This window comes from Salvelinus alpinus, chromosome 29, assembly GCF_045679555.1.
Source record: "Salvelinus alpinus chromosome 29, SLU_Salpinus.1, whole genome shotgun sequence".
NCBI lineage: Eukaryota > Metazoa > Chordata > Actinopteri > Salmoniformes > Salmonidae > Salvelinus > Salvelinus alpinus.
In genome coordinates, this window is record NC_092114.1 from 33,190,167 (window position 1) to 33,213,365 (window position 23,199).

The window sequence follows — 23,199 nt, forward strand, 5'->3', positions numbered from 1 at the left end:
GCACAAGACACTGAATGATTAGGATAAATGTTTCAGGTTCCTGTTCTCAGATTACTATTGAGGAAGTACTTTATCAAACACATTTCATGGTGACACCTCACCAGTTCTGCTTTCACACGGTACTACTGGTGACACCTCCCCAGCTGAAGGTATTATCACAATGATAACGCTAAACCTGGAGTTCCCTGCAGCTCCCTGGGGAGCCACTTGTGCCCCTGTTGAGCATCATGATCCATCAGAATCACATTCACTTCTGCCTATAGCAGCATATTATACGCTTTCTAAGGCCTTCTTATAAGCCTTCATTCTTCTTCTTAGCCTGAGTCACTATACCGATAAGGGCTTGGTTAAGTGCTTGTAAGCATTATACCTGTTGTATTTGGTGCAAATAAAAGTGTTTTGTTCATGCAATTCAATTCTGATATGAATTAGAAAGGTGCATTATGTGTAATGCGGTCAAAACCGAGGTGACAAGTCTCATAACTCTTTGTAAAGCCATGCTGTTTCCAACCCCAAGGTTGTGTAGCAGTTTAGACGGCGCAGGTCACAAACTCAAGATCTGCATGTAGATTCCTATGAGTAATTTGCTTTGAATTTCATAGCAGGATTTTACATTTAGCCTTGGGTGGCGATTTTTCTATATCTGCCTCCTCATTTGACTCTTAAACATATATTTGCAGCTCTCGTGTCTAGGAGTACTCTGTGATACTTTTCCTCTTAGTTTTGGGTCATTGTTTGGAGACATGGACAGCGATGTGTGCCTCAGCCTGCTCTCGTCTGCCTGTCTGTCAATCACTCTGATTGACATGTCCTCCGACCAATAACTGTGTCACTGTGTCTCGCATTACAGGTTTGGCTGTGAGCCTTCCCAACTTTTTAAGCCCAATCGCAACACACTAGTAGACAGTGGGTGGGTGCGAAATAGCACCCTATACCCTAACTGGGTCCTGGTCAAACGTAGGGAATAGGGTGCCATTTCAGACGCGACCAGTGTTCTCTAAGGGATAGATCAAAGCGATGCAGTGTTGTCTAGAACATGTTCAGCTGATGTAGTTGTCTTCTTATGGACATTGACGGATCCAACTGATCTGTTCTGCTTGTGTTTCATCAATACACATCCATCCACACGTCGACTGCTTTTCATTCACGTCCTTTCATTAGAATTCAAGCAGACCGAAGTGAATTGACTGAAAGGAAATCGTAATGAGTCCAAGGGAGAACGAGAGGCGGGAAGAGCTGTACATCTCTTTGTCTGTGTGGGCGTCAGATAATTCTAAAGTCCTGCTGTCAATTATCATGTCTGTCTCTGTCTGGATCGTTGCATTTGAAGTGGCCAGTAACCAAGGTAACTCATGCAAAACAGATTGAGTCTTGAGGTGTGTGCGTACCTGGCTCATGGTCATATCTATACAGGGGACTGAAGGCAGCCTGACTGAATAGATTCTGAGAATGGAGTCCAACAACTGGATACAAGCTCCAATCCAATCCATCTACAGTGAACAAAAATATAAATTCAACATGTAGCAATTTCTGAGTTTTTACTGAGTTACAGTTCATATAAGGAAATCAGTCAATTGAAATTAATTAATTAGGCCCTAATCTATGGATTTCACATGACTGGGAATACAGATATGCATCTGTTGGTCACAGATACTTTTTTTTTTTTTTTTTTAATAAGTAGGGGTGTGGATCAGAGAACCAGTCCGTATCTGGTGTGATCGCCATTTGCCTCATGCAGCTTGACGCATCTCCTTCGCATAGAGTTGATCAGGCTGTTGATTGTGGCCTGTGTAGTGTTGTCCCACTCCTCTTCAATGGCTGTGCAAAGTTGCTGAAGCCGTAAGTACTCTGATGACATGGCTCTGGTAGGACTCTTCTTTTTCTTTTTTAAACAGACCAACAACCTTCAAGAATGGTGTCGGTCAAGTGCCCTCCACATCAATGTGGAAAAGACAACGGAGCTGATCATCAATGGCAACAACTTACCAATATCCCAACCACTCTCTGAACGACCAACCAGAGGAGGTGGTTGAGTGTTTTAAATACCTAGGGACACAAATTGATAACATGCTGAGTTTTACAGAGAATGCAGACTGTATTTTTTTTAAAGCAAGCCCAACACCTGTTTTTAATCAGGAAATTACAGGGGTTTGGGGTCAGCCAGGATGTTCTGGAGAGGGTGTACAGCAGCTTGGTGGAGAGCATCCTCACGTTCAATATGACAGTCTGGTATGGTCATCTGAGCGTGAGGAGCAAAAGCAAACTGACCACAATAGTAAACACAGCCAGCAAAGTAATTGGTTGACCACAGGCACGTTTGAGCATTCTGGTCCACAAGGCAACCAAAAAGAAGACACTGGCTGTCATTGGTGACCCCTCCCACCCTCTACACCCTCAGTTGGAGAGGCTTCCCTCTGGCCGGCGCTTCAGAATGCCCATGGCCAAGAAGAATGTGTTCAAACACTCATTCGTTCCTTGTGCTGTTGGACTACTAAATACAAAGTAAATTGTATCGGTATATGTACTTATCTAGTGCAGTTGGGACAGTTGTGAGTGAATGTATTAATGTCCTCTGTTAGTGGATGCAACATGATGGACTGACTGGTTTAAATGTGTATGATGTGAGAATGTATGTGTATGTGATCCTTTTAATGAAGGTGATGCCAAAGACAAATGTCCATCCTGGATGGACAATAAAGTTTGATTTAATTCTATATTGCTGGGAACTGGAACACACTGTTGTACACGTCGATCCAGAGCATCCCAAACATGCTCAATGGGTGACATGTCTGAGTATGGTTGATAGATTATCTTGGCAAAGGAGAAATGCTCACTAACAGGGAGGTAAACAAATTTGTGCACACAATTTGAGAGAAATACTTTGTTCGTATGGAACATTTCTGGGCGCTTTTATTTCAGCTCATGAAACATGGGACCAACAATTTACATCTTGCATTTTATATTTTTGCTTAGTATAAATAAACATTCAGAGCGTTTTATGGCTCTGTTAAGCATGGTGTACCTGTGAAGTGCCCCAACCTCTGCTTTCTTCAGCTTCTTACTAAAGCTTCTAGACCACTGGTGTAGAGCTGAATGAGCATGGCAAATTACAGCAGAAACGGCAGTCCAAACCCTAGAGTCATCGTTTTCTTAAGGCACTAACACTTTACTCTTCACTGGTGCGCTTCACTCATTCAGGGGTAGAGAGGTCAGTGCCTTTAGCCAGCAATAGAAAAGTTCTGAATTGCCTTTATATTCGAGGAGCTTCACTGCTCCTCGTAATAGCGAGGCCTCCGAAATACTCTGGCTCCCTTTGGTGTTCTGAGAGGCTGTGCTGCTGCTGCGGCTTGTTTCTCTCTGCTTGGGCCCTTATTACCAGTGGCATAAAGTACTTAAGTAAAAATACTTTAAAGTACTACTTATGTCGGTTTTTGTACTTTACTATTTATAATTTTGCCAACTTTTACTTCACTACATTTTTCCTGACACCCAAAAGTACTTGTTACATTTGGACAGGAAAATGGTCCAATTCACACACTTGACCAAGAGAACATCCCTGGTCATCCCTACTGCCTCTGATCTGGAGGACTCACAAAACACAAATGCTTTGTTTGTAAATTATGACTGGGTGTTGGAGTGTGACCCTGGCTGTCCGTCAAAACATTTTCTTTTTAATTGTGCCGTCTGGTTTGCTTAATATAAAGAATTTGAAATGGTTTATACTTTTACTTTGACTTTTGATACTTAAGTACATTTTAGAAATTCCATTTACTTTTGAGTATATTTAAAACCAAATACTTTTAGACTTTTACTCAAGTAGTATTTTACTGGGTGACTTTTACTTGAGTCATTCTCTATTAAGGTATCTTTACTTTTACTCAAGTATGACAATTGAGTACTTTTTCGACCACTGCTTATTACTCACAGAAACATGACATTGTGTGAAGAGAGATGCCTCTGGAAAAGGTCATGGCTGTACTGCAAATGGCACTATTTCCTTTGCATTGCACTGCTTTTGACCAGGGCCCATATGGTCTGGTCTAAAGTAGTGCACTATGTAGGGAATAGGGTGCCATTTCCGGCACACTCCACGCTGGTTCTGGGGATCGTTAAGACTGCCGCTCTGCAGGAGACAGATATGGCCCACTCTGACGTTCTGAACCGCGTTCTGGCTTCTGCAGGGTAGTGATTTGAGCCCATCACAAGGCAACCGTGGGGGCACGGACACACTGCCCACTGCAGGTACAGAGATGGGTTATGCTGAATGTATTCAAGTTAGGCATATGTTTTTGCAAACAACAGGTAGTAGTAGGTGAAAGAGAGGAGCCTGTTTGGTTGTCTGTGACTGTCTGTTCATGGATTACAGTGGTTGTGTTTATCAGCCATTTTAATAAAAGCCAGAGACCATTGTATTTGTTTTGTCAGTCTCTGTAATCCCTATTGATCTCAGCATGACTCTCCTTGGGGATTTTGGGGTTTGTTTGTATTATTGCGAATGCCGTCTTGCCTCCGAGGGACCAAACACAGCCAGAGGAGATGACTGCTCTGCGGGGTTCTTATTGACTCAATGCAGTGTGTGGAGACGATTCTGTGATGTGAGGGTTTACATTGATTTTAAGTTGTCAAAAATGTTTGTTGATGAAATGTGCTTTAGCGGTCAAAGAAATACGTGTTGATGGTAGTTTATGCTTTGTTTGACATTGAATATCTGTATATATATACAGTGGGGAGAACAAGTATTTGATACACTGCCGATTTTGCAGGTTTTCCTACTTACAAAGCATGTAGAGGTCTGTAATTTTTATTATAGGTACACTTCAACTGTGAGATGGAATCTAAAAAGAAATCCGGAAAATCACATTTGTATGATTTTTAAGTAATTAATTTGCATTTTATTGCATGACATAAGTATTTGATACATCAGAAAAGCAGAACTTAATATTTGGTACAGAAACCTTTGTTTGCAATTACAGAGATCATATGTTTCCTGTAGTTCTTGACCAGGTTTGCACACACTGCAGCAGGGATTTTGGCCCACTCCTCCATACAGACCTTCTCCAGATCCTTCAGGTTTCGGGGCTGTCGCTGGGCAATACGGACTTTCAGCTCCCTCCAAAGATTTTCTATTGGGTTCAGGTCTGGAGACTGGCTAGGCCACTCCAGGACCTTGACATGCTTCTTACGGAGCAACTCCTTAGTTGCCCTGGCTGTGTGTTTCGGGTCGTTGTCATGCTGGAAGACCCAGCCACGACCCATCTTCAATGCTCTTACTGAGGGAAGGAGGTTGTTGGCCAAGATCTCGCGATACATGGCCCCGTCCATCCGCCCCTCAATACGGTGCAGTCGTCCTGTCACCTTTGCAGAAAAGTATCCCCAAAGAATGATGTTTCCACCTCCATGCTTCACGGTTAGGATGGTGTTCTTGGGGTTGTACTCATCCTTCTTCTTCCTCCAAACACGGCGAGTGGAGTTTAGACCCAAAAGCTCTATTTTTGTCTCATCAGACCACATGACCTTCTCCCATTCCTCCTCTGGATCATCCAGATGGTCATTGGCAAACTTCAGACGGGCCTGGACATGCGCTGGCTTGAGCAGGGGGACCTTGCGTGCGCTGCAGGATTTTAATCCATGACGGCGTAGTGTGTTACTAATGGTTTTCTTTGAGACTGTGGTCCCAGCTCTCTTCAGGTCATTGACCAGGTCCTGCCGTGTAGTTCTGGGCTGATCCCTCACCTTCCTCATGATCATTGATGCCCCACGAGGTGAGATCTTGCATGGAGCCCCAGACCGAGGGTGATTGACCGTCATCTTGAACTTCTTCTTCCATTTTCTAATAATTGCGCCAACAGTTGTTGCCTTCTCACCAAGCTGCTTGCCTATTGTCCTGTAGCCCATCCCAGCCTTGTGCAGGTCTACAATTTTAGCCCTGATGTCCTTACACAGCTCTCTGGTCTTGGCCATTGTGGAGAGGTTGCAGTCTGTTTGAGTGTGTGGACAGGTGTCTTTTATACAGGTAACGAGTTCAAACAGGTGCAGTTAATACAGGTAATGAGTGGAGAACAGGAGGGCTTCTTAAAGAAAAACTAACAGGTCTGTGAGAGCCGGAATTCTTACTGGTTGGTAGGTGATCAAATACTTATGTCATGCAATAAAATGCAAATTAATTCCTTAAAAATCATACAATGTGATTTTCTGGATTTTTGTTTTAGGTACACTTCAACTGTGAGAGACGGAATCTATGTTACAAAGCATGTAGAGGTCTGTCATTTTTTAAGTAGGAAAACCTGCAAAATCGTCAGTGTATCAAATACTTGTTCTCCCCACTGTGTGTGTGTGTATATATATATATATATATATAGTACTTTAAACTACAGTACTTTAAACTGCATCTCTGTGATGTATACAGTACTTTAACATCATGTCTGACAGAAAGATGTTCCTGCCTCCTTGAAATGCATCCAGCTGCCACAGGCACTGTTATCGATCATGTGAAAAAAGGGAGACGATATTGTCTGTCAACATACTCCTGAGGTATTCTGCAAAGTGCCGTTAGGAAGACCAACTTCTTCAAAGACAAAAACAGACAGGGCAGTGTGTGTTTGGGAAACATAGCAGTTCTGCAACAGGAATCCACAGGCTTACGCTTGGTGTTAGGTTACTTTCTGTCAGTGAGAAACACACACAAAACCCTTCTACCAACTGTCATTTCATCATTTCACCTTGTGCTGGGGACAATAAAAGGCCACTCTCTAAAATATGCTTTTTTGTCACACAACACAATGCCACAGATGTCTCAAGTTTTGAGGGAGCATGCAATTGGCATGCTGACTGCAGGAATGTTCACCAGTGCTGTTGAATGTTCATTTCTCTACCAACCTCCAATGTAGTTTTAGAGAATTTTGCAGGATGTCCAACCAGCCTCACAACCGCAGACCACATCTCAGCCACCGCACCTCAGCCACGCTCAAGGTACTAAACGATATCATAACCGCCATCGATAAAAGACAGTACTGTGCAGCCGTCTTCATCGACCTGGCCAAGGCTTTCGACTCTGTCAATCACCATATTCTTATCGGCAGACTCAGTAGCCTCGGTTTTTCTGATGACTGCCTTGCCTGGTTCACCAACTACTTTGCAGACAGAGTTTCAGTGTGTCAAATCGGAGGGCATGTTGTCCGGTCCTCTGGGGGTACCACAGGGTTCAATTCTCGGGCCGACTCTTTTCTCTGTATATATCAATGATGTTGCTCTTGCTGCGGGCGATTCCCTGATCCACCTCTACGCAGACGACACCATTCTGTATACTTCTGGCCCTTCCTTGGACACTGTGCTATCTAACCTCTAAACGAGCTTCAATGCCATACAACACTCCTTCCGTTGCCTCCAACTGCTCTTAAACGCTAGTAAAACCAAATGCATGCTTTTCAACCGTTCGCTGCCTGCACCCGCCCGCCCGACTAGCATCACCACCCTGGACGGTTCCGACCTAGAATATGTGGACATCTATAAATACCTAGGTGTCTGGCTAGACTGTAAACTCTCCTTCCAGACTCATATTAAACATCTCCAATCCAAAATCAAATCAAGAATCGGCTTCCTATTTCGCAACAAAGCCTCCTCCACTCACGCCGCCAAACTTACCCTAGTAAAACTGACTATCCTACCGATCCTCGACTTCGGCGATGTCATCTACAAAATAGCTTCCAATACTCCACTCACAAACTAGATGCAGTTTATCATAGTGCCATCCGTTTTGTTACTAAAACACCTTATACCACCCACCACTGCGACCTGTATGCTGGCCCTCGCTACATATTCGTCGCCAGACCCACTGGCTCCAGGTCATCTATAAGTCCATGCTAGGTAAAGCTCTGCCTTATCTCAGTTCACTGGTCACGATAACAACACCCACCATGTAGCACGCGCTCCAGCAGGTATATCTCACTGATCATCCCAAAAGCCAACACCTGATTTGGCCGCCTTTCCTTCCAGTTCTCTGCTGCCTGTGACTGGAACGAATTGCAAAAATTGCTGAAGTTGGAGACTTTTATTTCCCTCACCAACTTTAAACATCTGCTATCTGAGCAGCTAACCGATCGCTGCAGCTGTACATAGTCCATCTGTAAACAGCCCACCCAATTTACCTACCTCATCCCCTTACTGTTTTTATTTATTTACTTTTCTGCTCTTTTGCACACCAGTATCTCTACTTGCACATGATCATCTGATGATTTATCACTCCCGTGTTAATCTGCTAAATTGTAATTATTCGCTCCTATGGCCTATTTATTGCCTACCTCCTCATGCCTTTTGCACACAATGTATATAGACTCATTTTCCCCCCTACTGTGTTATTGACTTGTTTACTCCATGTGTAACTCTGTGTTGGTGTCTGTTCACACTGCTATGCTTTATCTTGGCCAGGTCGCAGTTGTAAATGAGAACTTGTTCTCAACTAGCCTACCTGGTTAAATAAAGGTGAAATTTAAAAAATAAACATCTAACAATGCCAGCCCAGGACCTCCACATCTGGCTTCTTCACCTGCGGGAACGTCTGAGATCAGCCACCCGGACAGCTGATGAAACTGTGGGTTTGCACAACCAAAGAATTTCTGCACAAACTGTCAGAAAACATCTCAGGGAAGCTCATCTGCGTGCTCGTCGTCCTCACCAGGGTTTTGACCTAACTGCAGATCGGCAAATTCTCACCTTCGAACTGTGCTAGGCAGATGGCAGACAACGTGTATGGAGTCGTGTGGGCGGGCGGTTTGCTGACGTTAACTTTGTGAACAGTGTCCCATGGTGGTGGGGTTATGATATGGGCAGGCATAAGCTACGGACGACTGTTACCACAATTGTATTTTATCGATGGCAATTTGCCTCATGCAGTGACGAGATCCTGAGGCCCATTGTGGTGCCATTCATTCGCCGCCATCATCTCTTGTTTCAGCATGATTATGCACGGTCTCAATCAACAGCCTGATCAACTCTATGTGAAGGAGATGTCGTGCTGCATGAAGCAAATGGTGGTCGCACCAGATACTGGTTTTCTGATCTACACCCCTACCCTTTTAAAAAAGTATCTGACACCAACAGATGCAAATCTGTATTCAGTCATGTGAAATCCATATATTAGGTTTTAATGAATTTAAAATGACTGATTTCCTTTATATGAACTGTAACTCAGTAAAATTGTTGTATGTTGCGTTTAATGTTGTTCAGTGTGTAACGTTTTTATTGCTTGTTTCCTGCTGGTTCCACATCAACATCATGCCTCAGGCTATTCTGTATTTGCTCTCTGTCCGTCTAAATTGATGTTGTCAACAACAGTTTGTACCTTAATGAACCTGGCCAGACCCCAATAATGAGCCCAGCTCTAGGGATGTTCTCTCTGCCATGATCCCAGATCGCCACTGCTCTGACACCGTGTAGTGCTGTGCTTATGACTTAATGGATGAAAGTCTACATGCTAGTTCTTCTGGAAGCTCTGCTTCTCTCCTTCCATTTAAGGAAAAATCTCTCCCTCTGTTTCCATATCGATTTAGTTTTACCTCTGTAAATGTGGGAGGGGTCTCACCCTATTTTAATTGACCCAAATGGCCCTCGGGGGACAGGGGATAATGAAGACTAGAGGACTGCTGTAATAGGAGAGTGTGAGGGGGTAGGACATCAGGACATTAGTAATTTGAGTGTGCGTTTCAAATTTGTGTAGGTCCTTTGTCCAAGGCCTGGGTTTCAGTTTGTAGCCCAAATTCTGGCTTCTCGTTGAGGTACTAATTTCCTAAGACTGTGTCCCAAATGGCATCCTGGTCAAATATAGAGAACAGGGTGCCATTGGAGAATTAACCTTTAATCTATCTACATCCAGGTTAGGAGTGTAATTCTTCATGACCTCAACAGATGTCTATTAGGAACCAGCCTTTCTCTTGACTGTAAAGTATTGATTGATACTATTCCTCCTAATAAATATACCTCCGGCCCTGTGAATGTTAACCTATTTATAGGTCTTACTCACATCGGCTAGGGAGAGCGTGATCCTACAGTAGTCTGAAACAGCTGATGCTCTCACACATGGTTCAGTTTGGCTTGCCTCGAAGCGATCATCAAAGGCATTTAGCTCATCTGGTAGGCTCGTGTCGCTAGGCAGTTCTCGGCTGGGTTTCCCTTTGTAATCCGTGATAGTTTGCAAGCCCTGCAATATCCGACGAGCGTCAGAGCCGGTGTCGTAGGATTCGATCTTAGTCCTATATTGACTATTTGCCTGTATGATGGTTTGTCAGATGGCATCCGGACTAATGTCCTATATCTTGAAATCTGCAGCCCTAGCCTTTAGCTCAGTGGAGATGTTGCCTGTAATCCATGGCTTCTGGTTGGGATATGTATGTACGGTCACTGAGGGGACATCATCGATGCACTTATTAGCCTGTGACTGATGTTGTAACCTCCTCAATGCCATCGGATGAATCCCAGAACATATTCTAGTCTGTGGTAGCGAAACAGTCCATTAACTTAGCATCCGCTTCATAGGACCACTTCTGTATTGAGCCCGTCACTTATACTTCCTGTTTGAGTTTTTGCTTGTAAGCAGGAATCAGGAGGATAGTTATGTTCTGATTTGCCTAATGGAGGGTGGGGGACAGCTTTGTATGTGTCTCTGTGTGGAGTAGAGGCGATCTAGAATTTTTTGCCCCTCTAGTTGCACAGGTGACATGTTGGTAGTAATAAGGTAAAATGTATTTCAGTTTTCCTGCATTAAAGTCGATGGCCACTAGGAGCGCCGCCTCTGGATGCTTGTCGCCCTATACAGCTCGTTGAGTGTGGTCTTAGTGCCAGCATCGGTTTTTGGTGGTAAATAGACAGTTACGAAAAATACAGAAACTCTTGGTAAATAGTATGGGCTACATCTTACATGAGGTATTCTAACTCATGCGAGCAGAACCTAGAGACTAGAGGTCGACCGATTTATGATTTTTCAACTCCGATACCGATTATTGGAGAACCAAAAAAGCCGATGCCGATTTTTATTTTTTTATTTCATTTATTTATTTATTTATTTGTAATAATGACAATTACAACAATACTGAATGAACACTTATTTTAACTTAATATAATACATCAATAAAATCAATTTAGCTTCAAATAAATAATGAAACATGTTCAATTTGGTTTAAATAATGTAAAAACAAAGTGTTGGAGAAGAAAGTAAAAGTGCAATATGTGCCATGTAAGAAAGCTAACGTTTAAGTTCCTTGCTCAGAACATGAGAACATATGAAAGCTGGTGGTTCCTTTTAACATGAGTCTTCAATATTCCCAGGTAAGACGTTTTAGGTTGTAGTTATTATAGGACTATTTCTCTCTACGATTTGTATTTCATTAACCTTTGACTATTGGATGTTCTTATAGGCACTTTAGTATTTCCAGTGTAACAGTATAGCTTCCATCCCTCTCCTCGCCGCTACCTGGGCTCGAACCAGGGACACATCGACAACAGCCACCCTCGAAGCAGCGTTACCTGCAGAGCAAGGGGAACAACTAATCCAAGTCTCAGAGCGAGTGACATTTGAAACGCTATTAGTGTGCACCCCGCTAACTAGCTAGCCATTTCACATCGGTTACACCAGCCTAATCTCGGGAGTTGATAGGCCTGAAGTCATAAACAGCGCAATGCTTGAAGCATTGCGAGGAGCTGCTGGCAAAACGCACGAAAGTGCTGTTTGAATGAATGCTTATGAGCCTGCTGGTGCCTACCATCGCTCAGTGAGACTGCTCTATCAAATCATTGACTTAATTATAACATAATAACACACAGAAATACGAGCCTTAGGTCATTAATATGGTCGAATCCGGGAAACTATCATCTCGAAAACAAAACGTTTATTCTTTCAGTGAAATATGGAACCGTTCCGTATTTTATCTAACGGGTGGCATCCATAAGCCTAAATATTCCTGTTACATTGCACAACCTTCAATGTTATGTCATAAATACGTAGAATTCTGGCAAATTAGTTCGCAACGAGCCAGGTGGCCCAAACTGTTGCATATACCCTGACTCTGCGTGCAATGAACGCAAGAGAAGTGACACAATTTCACCTGGTTAATATTGCCTGCTAACCTGGATTACTTGTAGCTAAATATGCAGGTTTAAAAATATATACTAGTGTATTGATTTTAAGAAAGGCATTGATGTTTATGGTTAGGTACACGTTGGAGCAACGACAGTCCTTTTTCGCGAATGTGCACTGCATCGATTATATGCAACGCAGGACACGCTAGATAAACTAGTAATATCATCAACCATGTGTAGTTATAACTAGTGATTTATGATTGATTGTTTTTTATAAGATAAGTTTAATGCTAGCTAGCGACTTACCTTGGCTTCTTACTGCATTCGCGTAATAGGCGGGCTCCTCGTGAGGCAGGTGGTTAGAGCGTTGGACTAGTTAACCGTAAGGTTGCAAGATTGAATACCTGAACTGACAAGGTAAAATGATGTCGTTCTGCCCCTGAACAAGGCAGTTAACCCACCGTTCCTAGGCCGTCATTGAAAATAAGAATGTGTTCTTAACTGACTTGCCTAGTTAAATAAAGGTGTAAAAAAAAGAAAACGGCATCCAAAATACCGATTTCCGATTGTTATGAAAACTTGAAATCGGCCCTAATTAATCGGCCATTCCGATTAATTGGTCGACCTCTACTAGAGACGTCCTTAATATTAGAGATTGCGCAGCAGCTGTTGTTCATAAAGAGACACACCGCCCCCATGATCTTACCGGACTCTGCCGTTCTGTCCTGCCGATACATAAAAAACGCATCTTGATGTACTGTGCATTTGGAAAGTATTCAAACCCCTTGACTTTTTCCACATTTTGTTACGTTACAGCCTTATTCTAAAATTGATTAAATCATTTTTTCCACCCTCATCAATCTACACACAATACCCCATGATGGCAAAACAAAAAAATAAAACAATTTATTGAAATAATACATTTACATAAGTATTCAGACCTTTTACTCAGCACTTTGTTTAAGCACCTCTGGCAGCGATTACAGCCTCAAGTCTTCTTGGGTATGACGCTACAAGCTTGGCACACCTGTATTTTGGGGAGTTCCTCCCATTTTTTTTTCTCTGCAGATCCTCTCAAGCTCTGTCAGGTTGGATGGGGAGTGTGGCTGGTCTCCAGAGATGTTTGATCTGGTTCAAGTCCGGGCTCTGGCTGGGCCACTCAAGGACATTCAGAGACTTGTCCCGTAGCCACTCCTGCGTTGTCTTGGCTGTGTGCTTAGGGTCGTTGTCCTGTTGGAAGGTGAACCTTCACCCCAGTCTGAGGTTCTGAGCGCTCTGGAGCAGGTTTTCATCAAGGATCTCTCTCTACTTTGCGCCGTTCATCTTTGCCTCGATCCTGACTCATCTCCCAGTCCCTGCAGAGATGGTTGTCCTTCTGGAAGGTTTTCCCATCGCCACAGAGGAACTCTGGAGCTCTGTCAGAGGGACCATTGGGTTCTTGATCACCTCCCTGACCATAGCCCTTCTACCCCAATTGCTCAGTTTGCCAGGGCGGCCAGCTCTAGGAAGAGTCTTGGTGGTTCTGAACTTCTTCCATTTAAGGATGATGGAGGCCACTGTGTTCTTGGGGACCTTCAATGCTGAAGAAATATGTTTGTACTCTTCCCCAGATCTGTGCCTCGACACAATCCTGTCTCGAAGCTCTATGGACAATTCCTTCAACCTCATGGCTTGGTTTTTGCTCTGACATGCATGGTCAACTGTGGGACCTTATATAGACAGCTGTGTGTCTTTCCAAATCATGTCAAATCATTCAAATTTACCAAAGGTAGACTCCATTCAAGTTGTAGAAACATCTCAAGGATGATCAATGGAAACAGGATGCAACTGTTTTGCTTTGTCATCATGAGGTATTGTGTGTAGATTGAGGATTTATTATTTATTTAATTACATTTAGAATAAAGCTGAAGTGTGGTACAAGTGTTCTGAATACTTTCTGAATGCACTGTATATTATCCATGTCCTTGTTCAGCCATGACTCTGAGAAGCATAGTATATTACAGTCTTTAATGTCCTGTTGATAGGATAGTCTTGAATGGAGCTCGTCCAGTTTATTCTCCAGCGATTGCACATTCGCCAATAGAACAGAGGGTACAGGCGATTTGGGCCTGCTCCAGGATAATCAATATGTCTTTCGTCTCTGACTTGTCCAAATTGAGGGTAGTGTTAGCTGTTCTGATGTCCAGAAGAACTTTTCGGTCATCATACCGGTCAGCATACCACCCTGCATACCACTGCTGGCTTGCTTCTGAAGCTAAGCAGGGTTGGTCCTGGTCAGTCCCTGGATGGGAGACCAGATGCTGCTGGAAGTGGTGTTGGAGGGCCAGTAGGAGGCACTCTTTCCTCTGGTCTAAAAAATATCCCAATGCCCCAGGGCAGTGATTGGGGACACTGCCCTGTGTAGGGTGCCGTCTTTCGGATGGGACGTTAAACGGGTGTCCTGACTCTCTGAGGTCATTAAAGATCCCATGGCACTTATCGTAAGAGTAGGGGTGTTAACCCCGGTGTCCTGGCTAAATTCCCAATCTGGCCCTCAAACCATCATGGTCACCTAATAATCCCCAGTTTACAATTGGCTCATTCATCCCCCTCCTCTCCCCTGTAACTATTCCCCAGGTCGTTGCTGCAAATGAGAACGTGTTCTCAGTCAACTTACCTGGTAAAATAACGGTAAAATAAAAAATAAATAAATAGGAAACAATGGCGCAAAAAAAATACACAAAATGGCACAATTGGTCAGGAGCGCATAAAAACGTCCGCTATTCCATCCAGCACCATTATATTAGCTAATAATGTATCAGATTAAATTGAAAGAAAATATTCTCAGCTGTTTTTCTATAGGAATATAAAGCCTTCGCCTAATGTGCATTCCTATAGACTTTCCAGGTAAATGATCCTCTCTGAATAACGGAGGTCCAAACAGCATCTAATTGGTGTTCCCTGCAGGCAGAGAGGCATCTGATAGGTTATTCCCTTCAGAATAGACAGTAATTAAACTTGTTAACAGGCCAGAGGAATCCATATGTGAAGAGCTATTATGTCATTTGCTCCTGGGCCATGTTAACTGCTGTTGCCACCTGATGTGCAGAGGACAAACTGTAAGTAAAGAGTTAGTGAGGGGTTGGTTAAGTGTGTTCTCTAATCATCTGATGGGATTTATGTGAAGAGTTGAGGTTTTGTCTACTGTATGTTGCGCTCTGGTGGACAATGAGAGGCCTGCTGTACTGTATAGACCACCCTACCCTGGGGGAGCCAAGCCTCACCAACCCACCTCTCTGTTGTCAGGTGGACGACATGCTAGATGAGGAGAGCGACGAGGAGGGAGAAGGCCGGGGGAAGAAGACGATGGAGGAAGTAGAGGGGCAGCGGCCAAAGGGTAGTGGACAGAGCACTGAGGGAGAGAAGCACCACCAACGGCACCACCATCACCAGCTGAAGCAGCACCATCACCAGCTGCAGCAGCAGGGTCTGGCCACCGTTGAAGAGGAGACGGAGAAAACACAGACGCCACCTAGTGACCAGGGCGGTACGACGACGGCGGACAGCGTGCCAAGGTAAGGCCACCAGAGCACCACCTTTAAACCAGGTAGTGAAGTGTTATGTAACCCATTACCAGATTAGCTGTTTTCTAATGGAGGAGGTACAGTGGGGAGAACAAGTATTTGATACACTGCCGATTTTGCAGGTTTTCCTACTTACAAAGCATGTAGAGGTCTGTAATTTTTATCATAGGTACACTTCAACTATGAGAGACGGAATCTAAAACAAAAATCCAGAAAATCATTGTATGATTTTTAAGTAATTAATTTGCATTTTATTGCATGACATAAGTATTTGATACATCAGAAAAGCAGAACTTAATATTTGGTACAGAAACCTTTGTTTGCAATTACAGAGATCATACGTTTCCTGTAGTTCTTGACTAGGTTTGCACACACTGCAGCAGGGATTTTGGCCCACTCCTCCCTACAGATCTTCTCCAGATCCTTCAGGTTTCGGGGCTGTCGCTGGGCAATACGGACTTTCAGCTCCCTCCAAAGATTTTCTATTGGGTTCAGGTCTGGAGACTGGCTAGGCCACTCCAGGACCTTGAGATGCTTCTTACGGAGCCACTCCTTAGTTGCCATGGCTGTGTGCTTCGTGTCGTTGTCATGCTGGAAGACCCAGCCACGACCCATCTTCAATGCTCTTACTGAGGGAAGGAGGTTGTTGGCCAAGATCTCGCGATACATGGCCCCATCCATCCTCCCCTCAATACGGTGCAGTCGTCCTGTCCCCTTTGCAGAAAAGCATCCCCAAAGAATGATGTTTCCACCTCCATGCTTCACGGTTGGGATGGTGTTCTTGGGGTTGTACTCATACTTCTTCTTCCTCCAAACACGGCGAGTGGAGTTAGACCAAAAAGCTCTATTTTTGTCTCATCAGACCACATGACCTTCTCCCATTCCTCCTCTGGATCATCCAGATGGTCATTGGCAAACTTCAGACAGGCCTGGACATGCACTGGCTTAAGCAGGGGGACCTTGCGTGCGCTGCAGGATTTTAATCCATGACGGCGTAGTGTGTTACTAATGGTTTTCTTTGAGACTGTGGTCCCAGCTCTCTTCAGGTCATTGACCAGGTCCTGCCGTGTAGTTCTGGGCTGATCCCTCACCTTCCTCATGATCATTGATGCCCCACGAGGTGAAATCTTGCATGGAGCCCCAGACCGAGGGTGATTGACCGTCATCTTGAACTTCTTCCATTTTCTAATAATTGCGCCAACAGTTGTTTCCTTCTCACCAAGCTGCTTGCCTATTGTCCTGTAGCCCATCCCAGCCTTGTGCAGGTCTACAATTTTATCCCTGATGTCCTTACACAGCTCTCTGGTCTTGGCCATTGTGGAGAGGTTGGAATCTGTTTGATTGTGTGTGGACAGGTGTCTTTTATACAGGTAACGAGTTCAAACAGGTGCAGTTAATACAGGTAATGAGTGGAGAACAGGAGGGCTTCTTAAAGAAAAACTAACAGGTCTGTGAGAGCCGGAATTCTTACTGGTTGGTAGGTGATCAAATACTTATGTCATGCAATAAAATGCAAATTAATTATTTAAAAATCATACAATGTGATTTTCTGGATTTTTGTTTTAGATTCCGTCTCTCACAGTTGAAGTGTACCTATGATAAAAATTACAGACCTCTACATGCTTTGTAAGTAGGAAAACCTGCAAAATCGGCAGTGTATCAAATACTTGTTCTCCCCACTGTATGTGTTTCATCAAGCAACTTAATGATGAGAGTTTAAAGACGTCTGTAGCTATAAAGGTAAGGACTATGAAGGTAAGTGATGCGGTCATATTCACGATCGCAGGTTTGTTTCTGATTGGTGCTCTGTGACTCACCACAGAACCACTACAGTCTAGTGGGGGTAATACCGAAGTAGCCATCCATCCTTCAATATTGCAGGCTTGGTCTGTTTCCTTGGTGATGTTTCCATGCTGGAAACATTTCAAGCCAGATGGAGGGGGTTAGGGTTACAGTCTCCCACTTCTGCGGGACAGGGTAGCGAGTCTACACTTCCAGAAATCTGCCTCCCAGATGCTTGTCTTGCTCTGTGCTGACGCTGCCCAGTTTAGAGCCTGGAAACAGGGTGTAAAGGCCTCCATCTGTGTCCTCCACCCACACCACAGGGAAGCCAGGTGGGACAGGTCCTCAGTCATATGGGGTCCCGCCTAGGGATGTGCACGCTTATTCAATTATCCGAAGGGAGGGTAGTATTCGAATAATTGTGATTTATTTTTTACAACCCAAAAAAAATCTTAGGCCTATTTTAACACTGAAAAGGCTTTTTCTAAATTAGCTCAATGTGGAGTAAGTTCTCTAATGCAATGCAGGATGGAATAAAATTACGGAATTAAATGTTAGTGAAATGAGAAGGAGTAGGCTACAACGGGAAACCAACAGGTAGGCTGTTGTTTTATCGGAATGGGGATGGGGAGAAGGCTCAGCATGTAGCCTCAATTAGCCTACAGTAGCTAGCTATAGCTGGCTAGCTTACCTAGCTAGCTTCTCTAGCTAGCTTCTCTAGGCTACTCCAGTCAAAACAGGCACTGTTTGGGATGGTAAATAACATTGTGGCTGCTACAAGTTAGCTAATATTGGCTGTAGCTGAGTTGCCTTTGCTAGTGGCTACTGCGTCTCTCTCTCCATCTGCTCGCCCCCATCTCACACACACACACACACACACACACACCGCCCCCGCCGCAGCTGCAGCAATAGAGCGCCAGCCTCTATCCCTCGCGCAGCAGTGCTCAGGTCAAAACATAAGTTTATTTCAAATATCCGGATATCTGACAAAAATTCATGATACTAATTATTTCAAACCGTCATCCCTAGTCCCGCCTAAATGAGGAGTGGAGGAGCTTGGGCTTAGTTTTATACCTTGAGGAAGAGAGAGGCATGGACAGATGCCTTGTTGAAGTCTGCTGATCTGACAGTTTGTGTGTTACAACTCAAGGCTACTGAAGGCCGAAAGGTACTAAGCACCGCTGCCCAGAATGTCGGCAGTACATGTTTTGTTGTTCACATAGCACAGATCTTCCGTCTGATTCTAAATTTGTAGATGATGAATGTAAGCTAACTAGCACGCTGCGCTAATGTTGTTGCTAGCAACCTAGAATTTGTAGTCCCTGTTGATACTACAAGACCATCTAAAATGAGTTAATCACATATAATTGCTTTGTAGATTAATCTTTATATGTCTGTGAAGATATGTCCTTTTTAAAGTACATTTTAAGTGGCGGGAAAATAACTTTCTAGTTTATTTTATCTCCATAAAGCCATTTGAACGTGGATATCCACCACTAGCTTTTCTACTGGTGTTCAACCTTTTAAACTCTTGTAGTTGACTGTTGTAGTACATGTGTTGTGTATATTTGGCATGGGACGGAAAGCGAGACGGGCACAGAAACAGGCCCAAGGAGAAAACAGAAGGGCTACAGCACCATTCTGTGACTGTCTGCCTGTGTACAAGCACACAGAACCTGCAAACAATGAAAGCATCTCCTTAATGCAGCCATGTTGGACTCGGAGAGAGAGAGAGCAGGATGAGAAGACTGATGGCCAGGAAAATAGAAGAGGCGGATAGGAGGTGGAGCATTAGGGCTGCTGTCATAAGATCTATTGTTCCTTGTTAGACCCAAGAGGTCAGACACAACGTGAAATCTGAAGGCCGAAAGGTACTTAGCACAGTAGGAGGCCTTTCGTTCTCTTGCCTTTCGTTCTCTTGGCTCATCATTGCAAAAGATTGGCTAAGCAGGAGGCAGACAGGTAGTCAACGAGGTAGTGTTATATTTTCAGGAACTCTGGCTAGTGGCTACATTATGGCAGCAAATATAGAGATTAGCCAACATCACACAAACGCTGATTGTTTTTTATATGGTAAATAACATGTGCAGAACGTGACCCGGATCTTTAGCTTTGAGAAAGTGGTTTCCGGGAGGGGTGGGGGCGAAAACTTTGTATTCGCAGACACGGTATGGAACAAAAGACGAGGCCTGCTGGGTACCAACCTGAGAGGGGAGCCGAAAGGAATGACGATTAAAAAAAATAATAATAAGGCACTTTTCCCAGTCTAATCCACCCCCTTTTCATCTGAATTGTTCTAACTAAAACAATAAAGCTGCATAATATATATTTTTTACTCAATCAAGTCTCTTGATGTTAGTTTGATAACTGAGCCAGGCTTCATATACACACTTCATATGAAACGAATGGGGCGGTAAGTACAGCACAACGCACACAACCCTAAATGCTTTACCACGCTAGCTATCTAGCAAGATGAAATAAATAATTTTATTAACACAAGCCAGTTTGCATGCAGCTAACGTTAGCTAAACAGCTATCATTGTCATTTGCAGTTTTCACATGGCTAGTTAGCTGCTGAGAGTCAGTGGAATAGCTAACAGGCAGCTGCTTCGTTCAAAAACGAATCCGTTGTGATTGAATTATGTTGCTAGTTATCTAGTTGTGGCCATCTGGCTAGTTGTCACTATAAAGGTTCTATCTGCATGAAGCATAGTTCTGAGATATTGAGCATCAAAGTTTCCACAATCCAGCTAAGAACTGTTTTGCTGTGAATTCATATTTTATAACCCATTAAGGTCCTCACCTTAAAGGTCCCTAAAGTACTGAGTATAAAAATCCTGAAATATTTGTAAATCCATTTTTTTTTTTTTATTGGTAGTGTGCAATTGCAGATGGCACCATTTTTATAGCTCTGAAATGTCAATCTGGGTTCAGACATAAGGCTCTGACACTTCTGAATTGACATGTTCAGTTAAGAAAACTGTAGCTGGAATAATACAATTTTATCAAGATAGTCAGATCACATCAACTACATTTAAGAAATGTATTATGAGCTTCAGACGAATTACTGTCATCACTGAACAACGACGTGACATTTACTTTCAGATTTCTGACAGTGTTGTTTTTTTACTTGCTGGCTAGACTAGCCTAGACAATACTTAAGAGGGAGATGGGAAAGATGTGTTCTGATTGGTCCATCTGTATATGTTCAGGCTTGTGATTGCAGATAGAACCGGGCACTGGTCTGTTGGGCACCTGGGCCGTGTTCAGCAAGGTACATTTTAGCAGACATTCTTTTCCAGAGCGACTTACAGGAGCAATTAGGGTTAAGTGCTCAAAGGCACACCAACAGATTGTTCAACTAGTCAGCTCGGGATTTGAATCAGCAATCTTTAGGTTACTGGCCCAACGCTCTTAACCGCTAGGCCACCTGCCCGCCCAACATTTGTGAAGCATTCAGATATAAATAAATGATGTAGAACATGCCTCTGACATGTAGAATAAGGAATCACGCTAGCCGTTTTCATGAAAGAGCGTTCTATCAGTGCCACGTCTGGCAGACCGTGCTACAGTCGTTCACTCTACCAGCGTCTCCTCAGGGCCCTGACACTGCTGATAGACATGCAAATGAAGTCCATTAAACAGACCAGGGATGAAGAGCAGCTTGCCTTGTTAACGCTAGCTTTCTCTCTCCCCGTCTATCTGTCCACCCATCCCTCTTTCTCACTCTTTCTGTCTTTTTCCCCAATCTTTGCATCCACCCCTCTCTCCGTCTCGCTCTCCCTTTATCTCCTCTAGTGATTTAATGTGTAAAGCTGTCTGTTTGCAGGGCATTTACAGTAACCTCAGGATACAGTACCTCTGAATACTATATTTGAAGAAGCCTGGCATTTATATGAGTACTTAGTTTAAGACATTCATACAACATTAAATATCCCTCACTGCTAGTATAATAATGGTGTCGTACTGTTAAATAAATAAGAAAAGTGAGTCTGGCAAAGTGAATATGATAGTTCTGGGCCACTAGCATCTACGGAATGACCGGATGTACATGGGACTGAATTGGACTGGTTCTATTTTGGACTAAGAGGTGAGCATGCCTCCATCTCTTTTCTTCTCCATCTTTACATCCCTCACCTCCACCACTTCTTCATTTTAGCCTCTAAACTGACAGGAACCTGTTGCTAAGATACAGTAGAACTAGAGAGCTGTAGAACCAGCGTCTGTTCTCTTGAGACTTTCATCCCCTCTGGCGTCCTGGTCCCCTGAAGTTATTTAATCAATCAATTAAAAAGGTATCTAGGCCAATACCCCTTACCCCAGCTCTATCTTTTCAGTAGAATGAATGACAGCTGATGTTTACTTTTTTTTTTTTTTTTTACATGGAGGGATACAGAAGAAAATAGGTGTGTTCATCCAAGTATGAAAACATCAAAAACAGAGATTGAGTGAGAAACAGAGTTTTCAATTCGTTATCTTGAATAAAAGTACATGTTTGCACTGTCATTTCTTTGTGCAGCTTTTCATTCAGTTGAATGCACACAGGCATATGTGGGATGCCAACAGAACTGAAAACTAAATGAAGAATGCACCTTGCCTTCCTCCGCTCCTTTTGTTCATTCTCCTTCACCACAGGAGTAGAATAACATTTCTCCGAATCCGTGTGGGATATAAGCCTACTGTGCCCTCTGTTTACTAAATGGCCGTTCAAAAAGCTGCCATTGACTAGGACTTTTGCGATCTGCGATATTTAGACTATATTTAGACAATACTGATTAATGTTCCCGACTTTCGACTACTTAATTTTTCCATGGCCAGTTGCCATGGATACCGTCAGGGCAGAGAACAGTAATATGATGTTGTCAAGTTCTGTAATTAACAACTGGGAGAGAAAAATACAATTTCAACACTGCCCTTCTAACCATTTAAATCAGCTTTGAATGGCTACTTATGTAACCTCCAACTTTTCAGCACATCTATACTCCCTTATCTGCACTTTCAACTTTCAGTCAGTCAGGTAGGTTAAGGTCAGCCTCAGAAGTCATGAGCTGAATATTGCGGTTTCATTCTGACGGCGCATTAGTACCTATTACCCATAAGTCATTAACAGTGATTTATGTGGATGATTGAATGTGAATGGTCGTAGTTAAAAATATATATATATTTTTTAACAGCAGTTTCAGGTAGTTTTTTTTTTGTCAATGAAAAGTACAGCACTTTCACCTCTGCGGGAGATGGTCTATCTTTGGAGGAGGTGAGAGGCAGCCTAGCGGGAGGAAGGAGGTGGGAGGTACCCTCCTCTACCCCACTCTTCATTCTGCAATGATTGCAATCAGCCACCACTCCACGCCATGTTATGCTACTCTTGACATCTGGAATGGTGTGGTCGGATGCTTGATTTCCGCAGCGGCTAAGAGCTTTCTTCAGGAAGTCGAGGCATTTTGAATGTAATAATAGAGACTTGTGATTGGCTACTAATGCCGTCATGGTCCCTAGCTGTGTTGATGTAACATACAGGAAGGAACATCTCTGGCCATGAAGTTGAGGGGCTGTAATAGTGGGTTAGGATGGCAATGACGCACAGAATCGTCAGCAATCAATTCGTCTAGAAAATTAATAATCTTCCCCCCACACTGCAACTGAACTGCCTGAGCAAAATAGATGTGATATGTGTGACATTTGTCACAAAGTTGAGGGGTTTTTACTTGAAGCACAGAGGGATGGAGAGCCCTTGAGTTAATGCCACCATCTTTAAAATCCCTGAAAAGTTATTGTCTGAATTTTTCTC

At 43.4% G+C, this 23,199-nt stretch overlaps 1 protein-coding gene across 1 annotated transcript in view; it reads left to right on the forward strand.

The window, feature by feature from the left end:
* Positions 1 to 23,199, forward strand: part of LOC139558527 (RNA polymerase II subunit A C-terminal domain phosphatase-like) — a 156,081-nt gene that overhangs the window by 44,960 nt on the left and 87,922 nt on the right. The window contains exon 12 of the mRNA XM_071373694.1: positions 15,352 to 15,620. Coding sequence (XP_071229795.1) covers positions 15,352 to 15,620 — 269 coding nt within the window. The remainder of the gene's footprint in view (positions 1 to 15,351; positions 15,621 to 23,199) is intronic.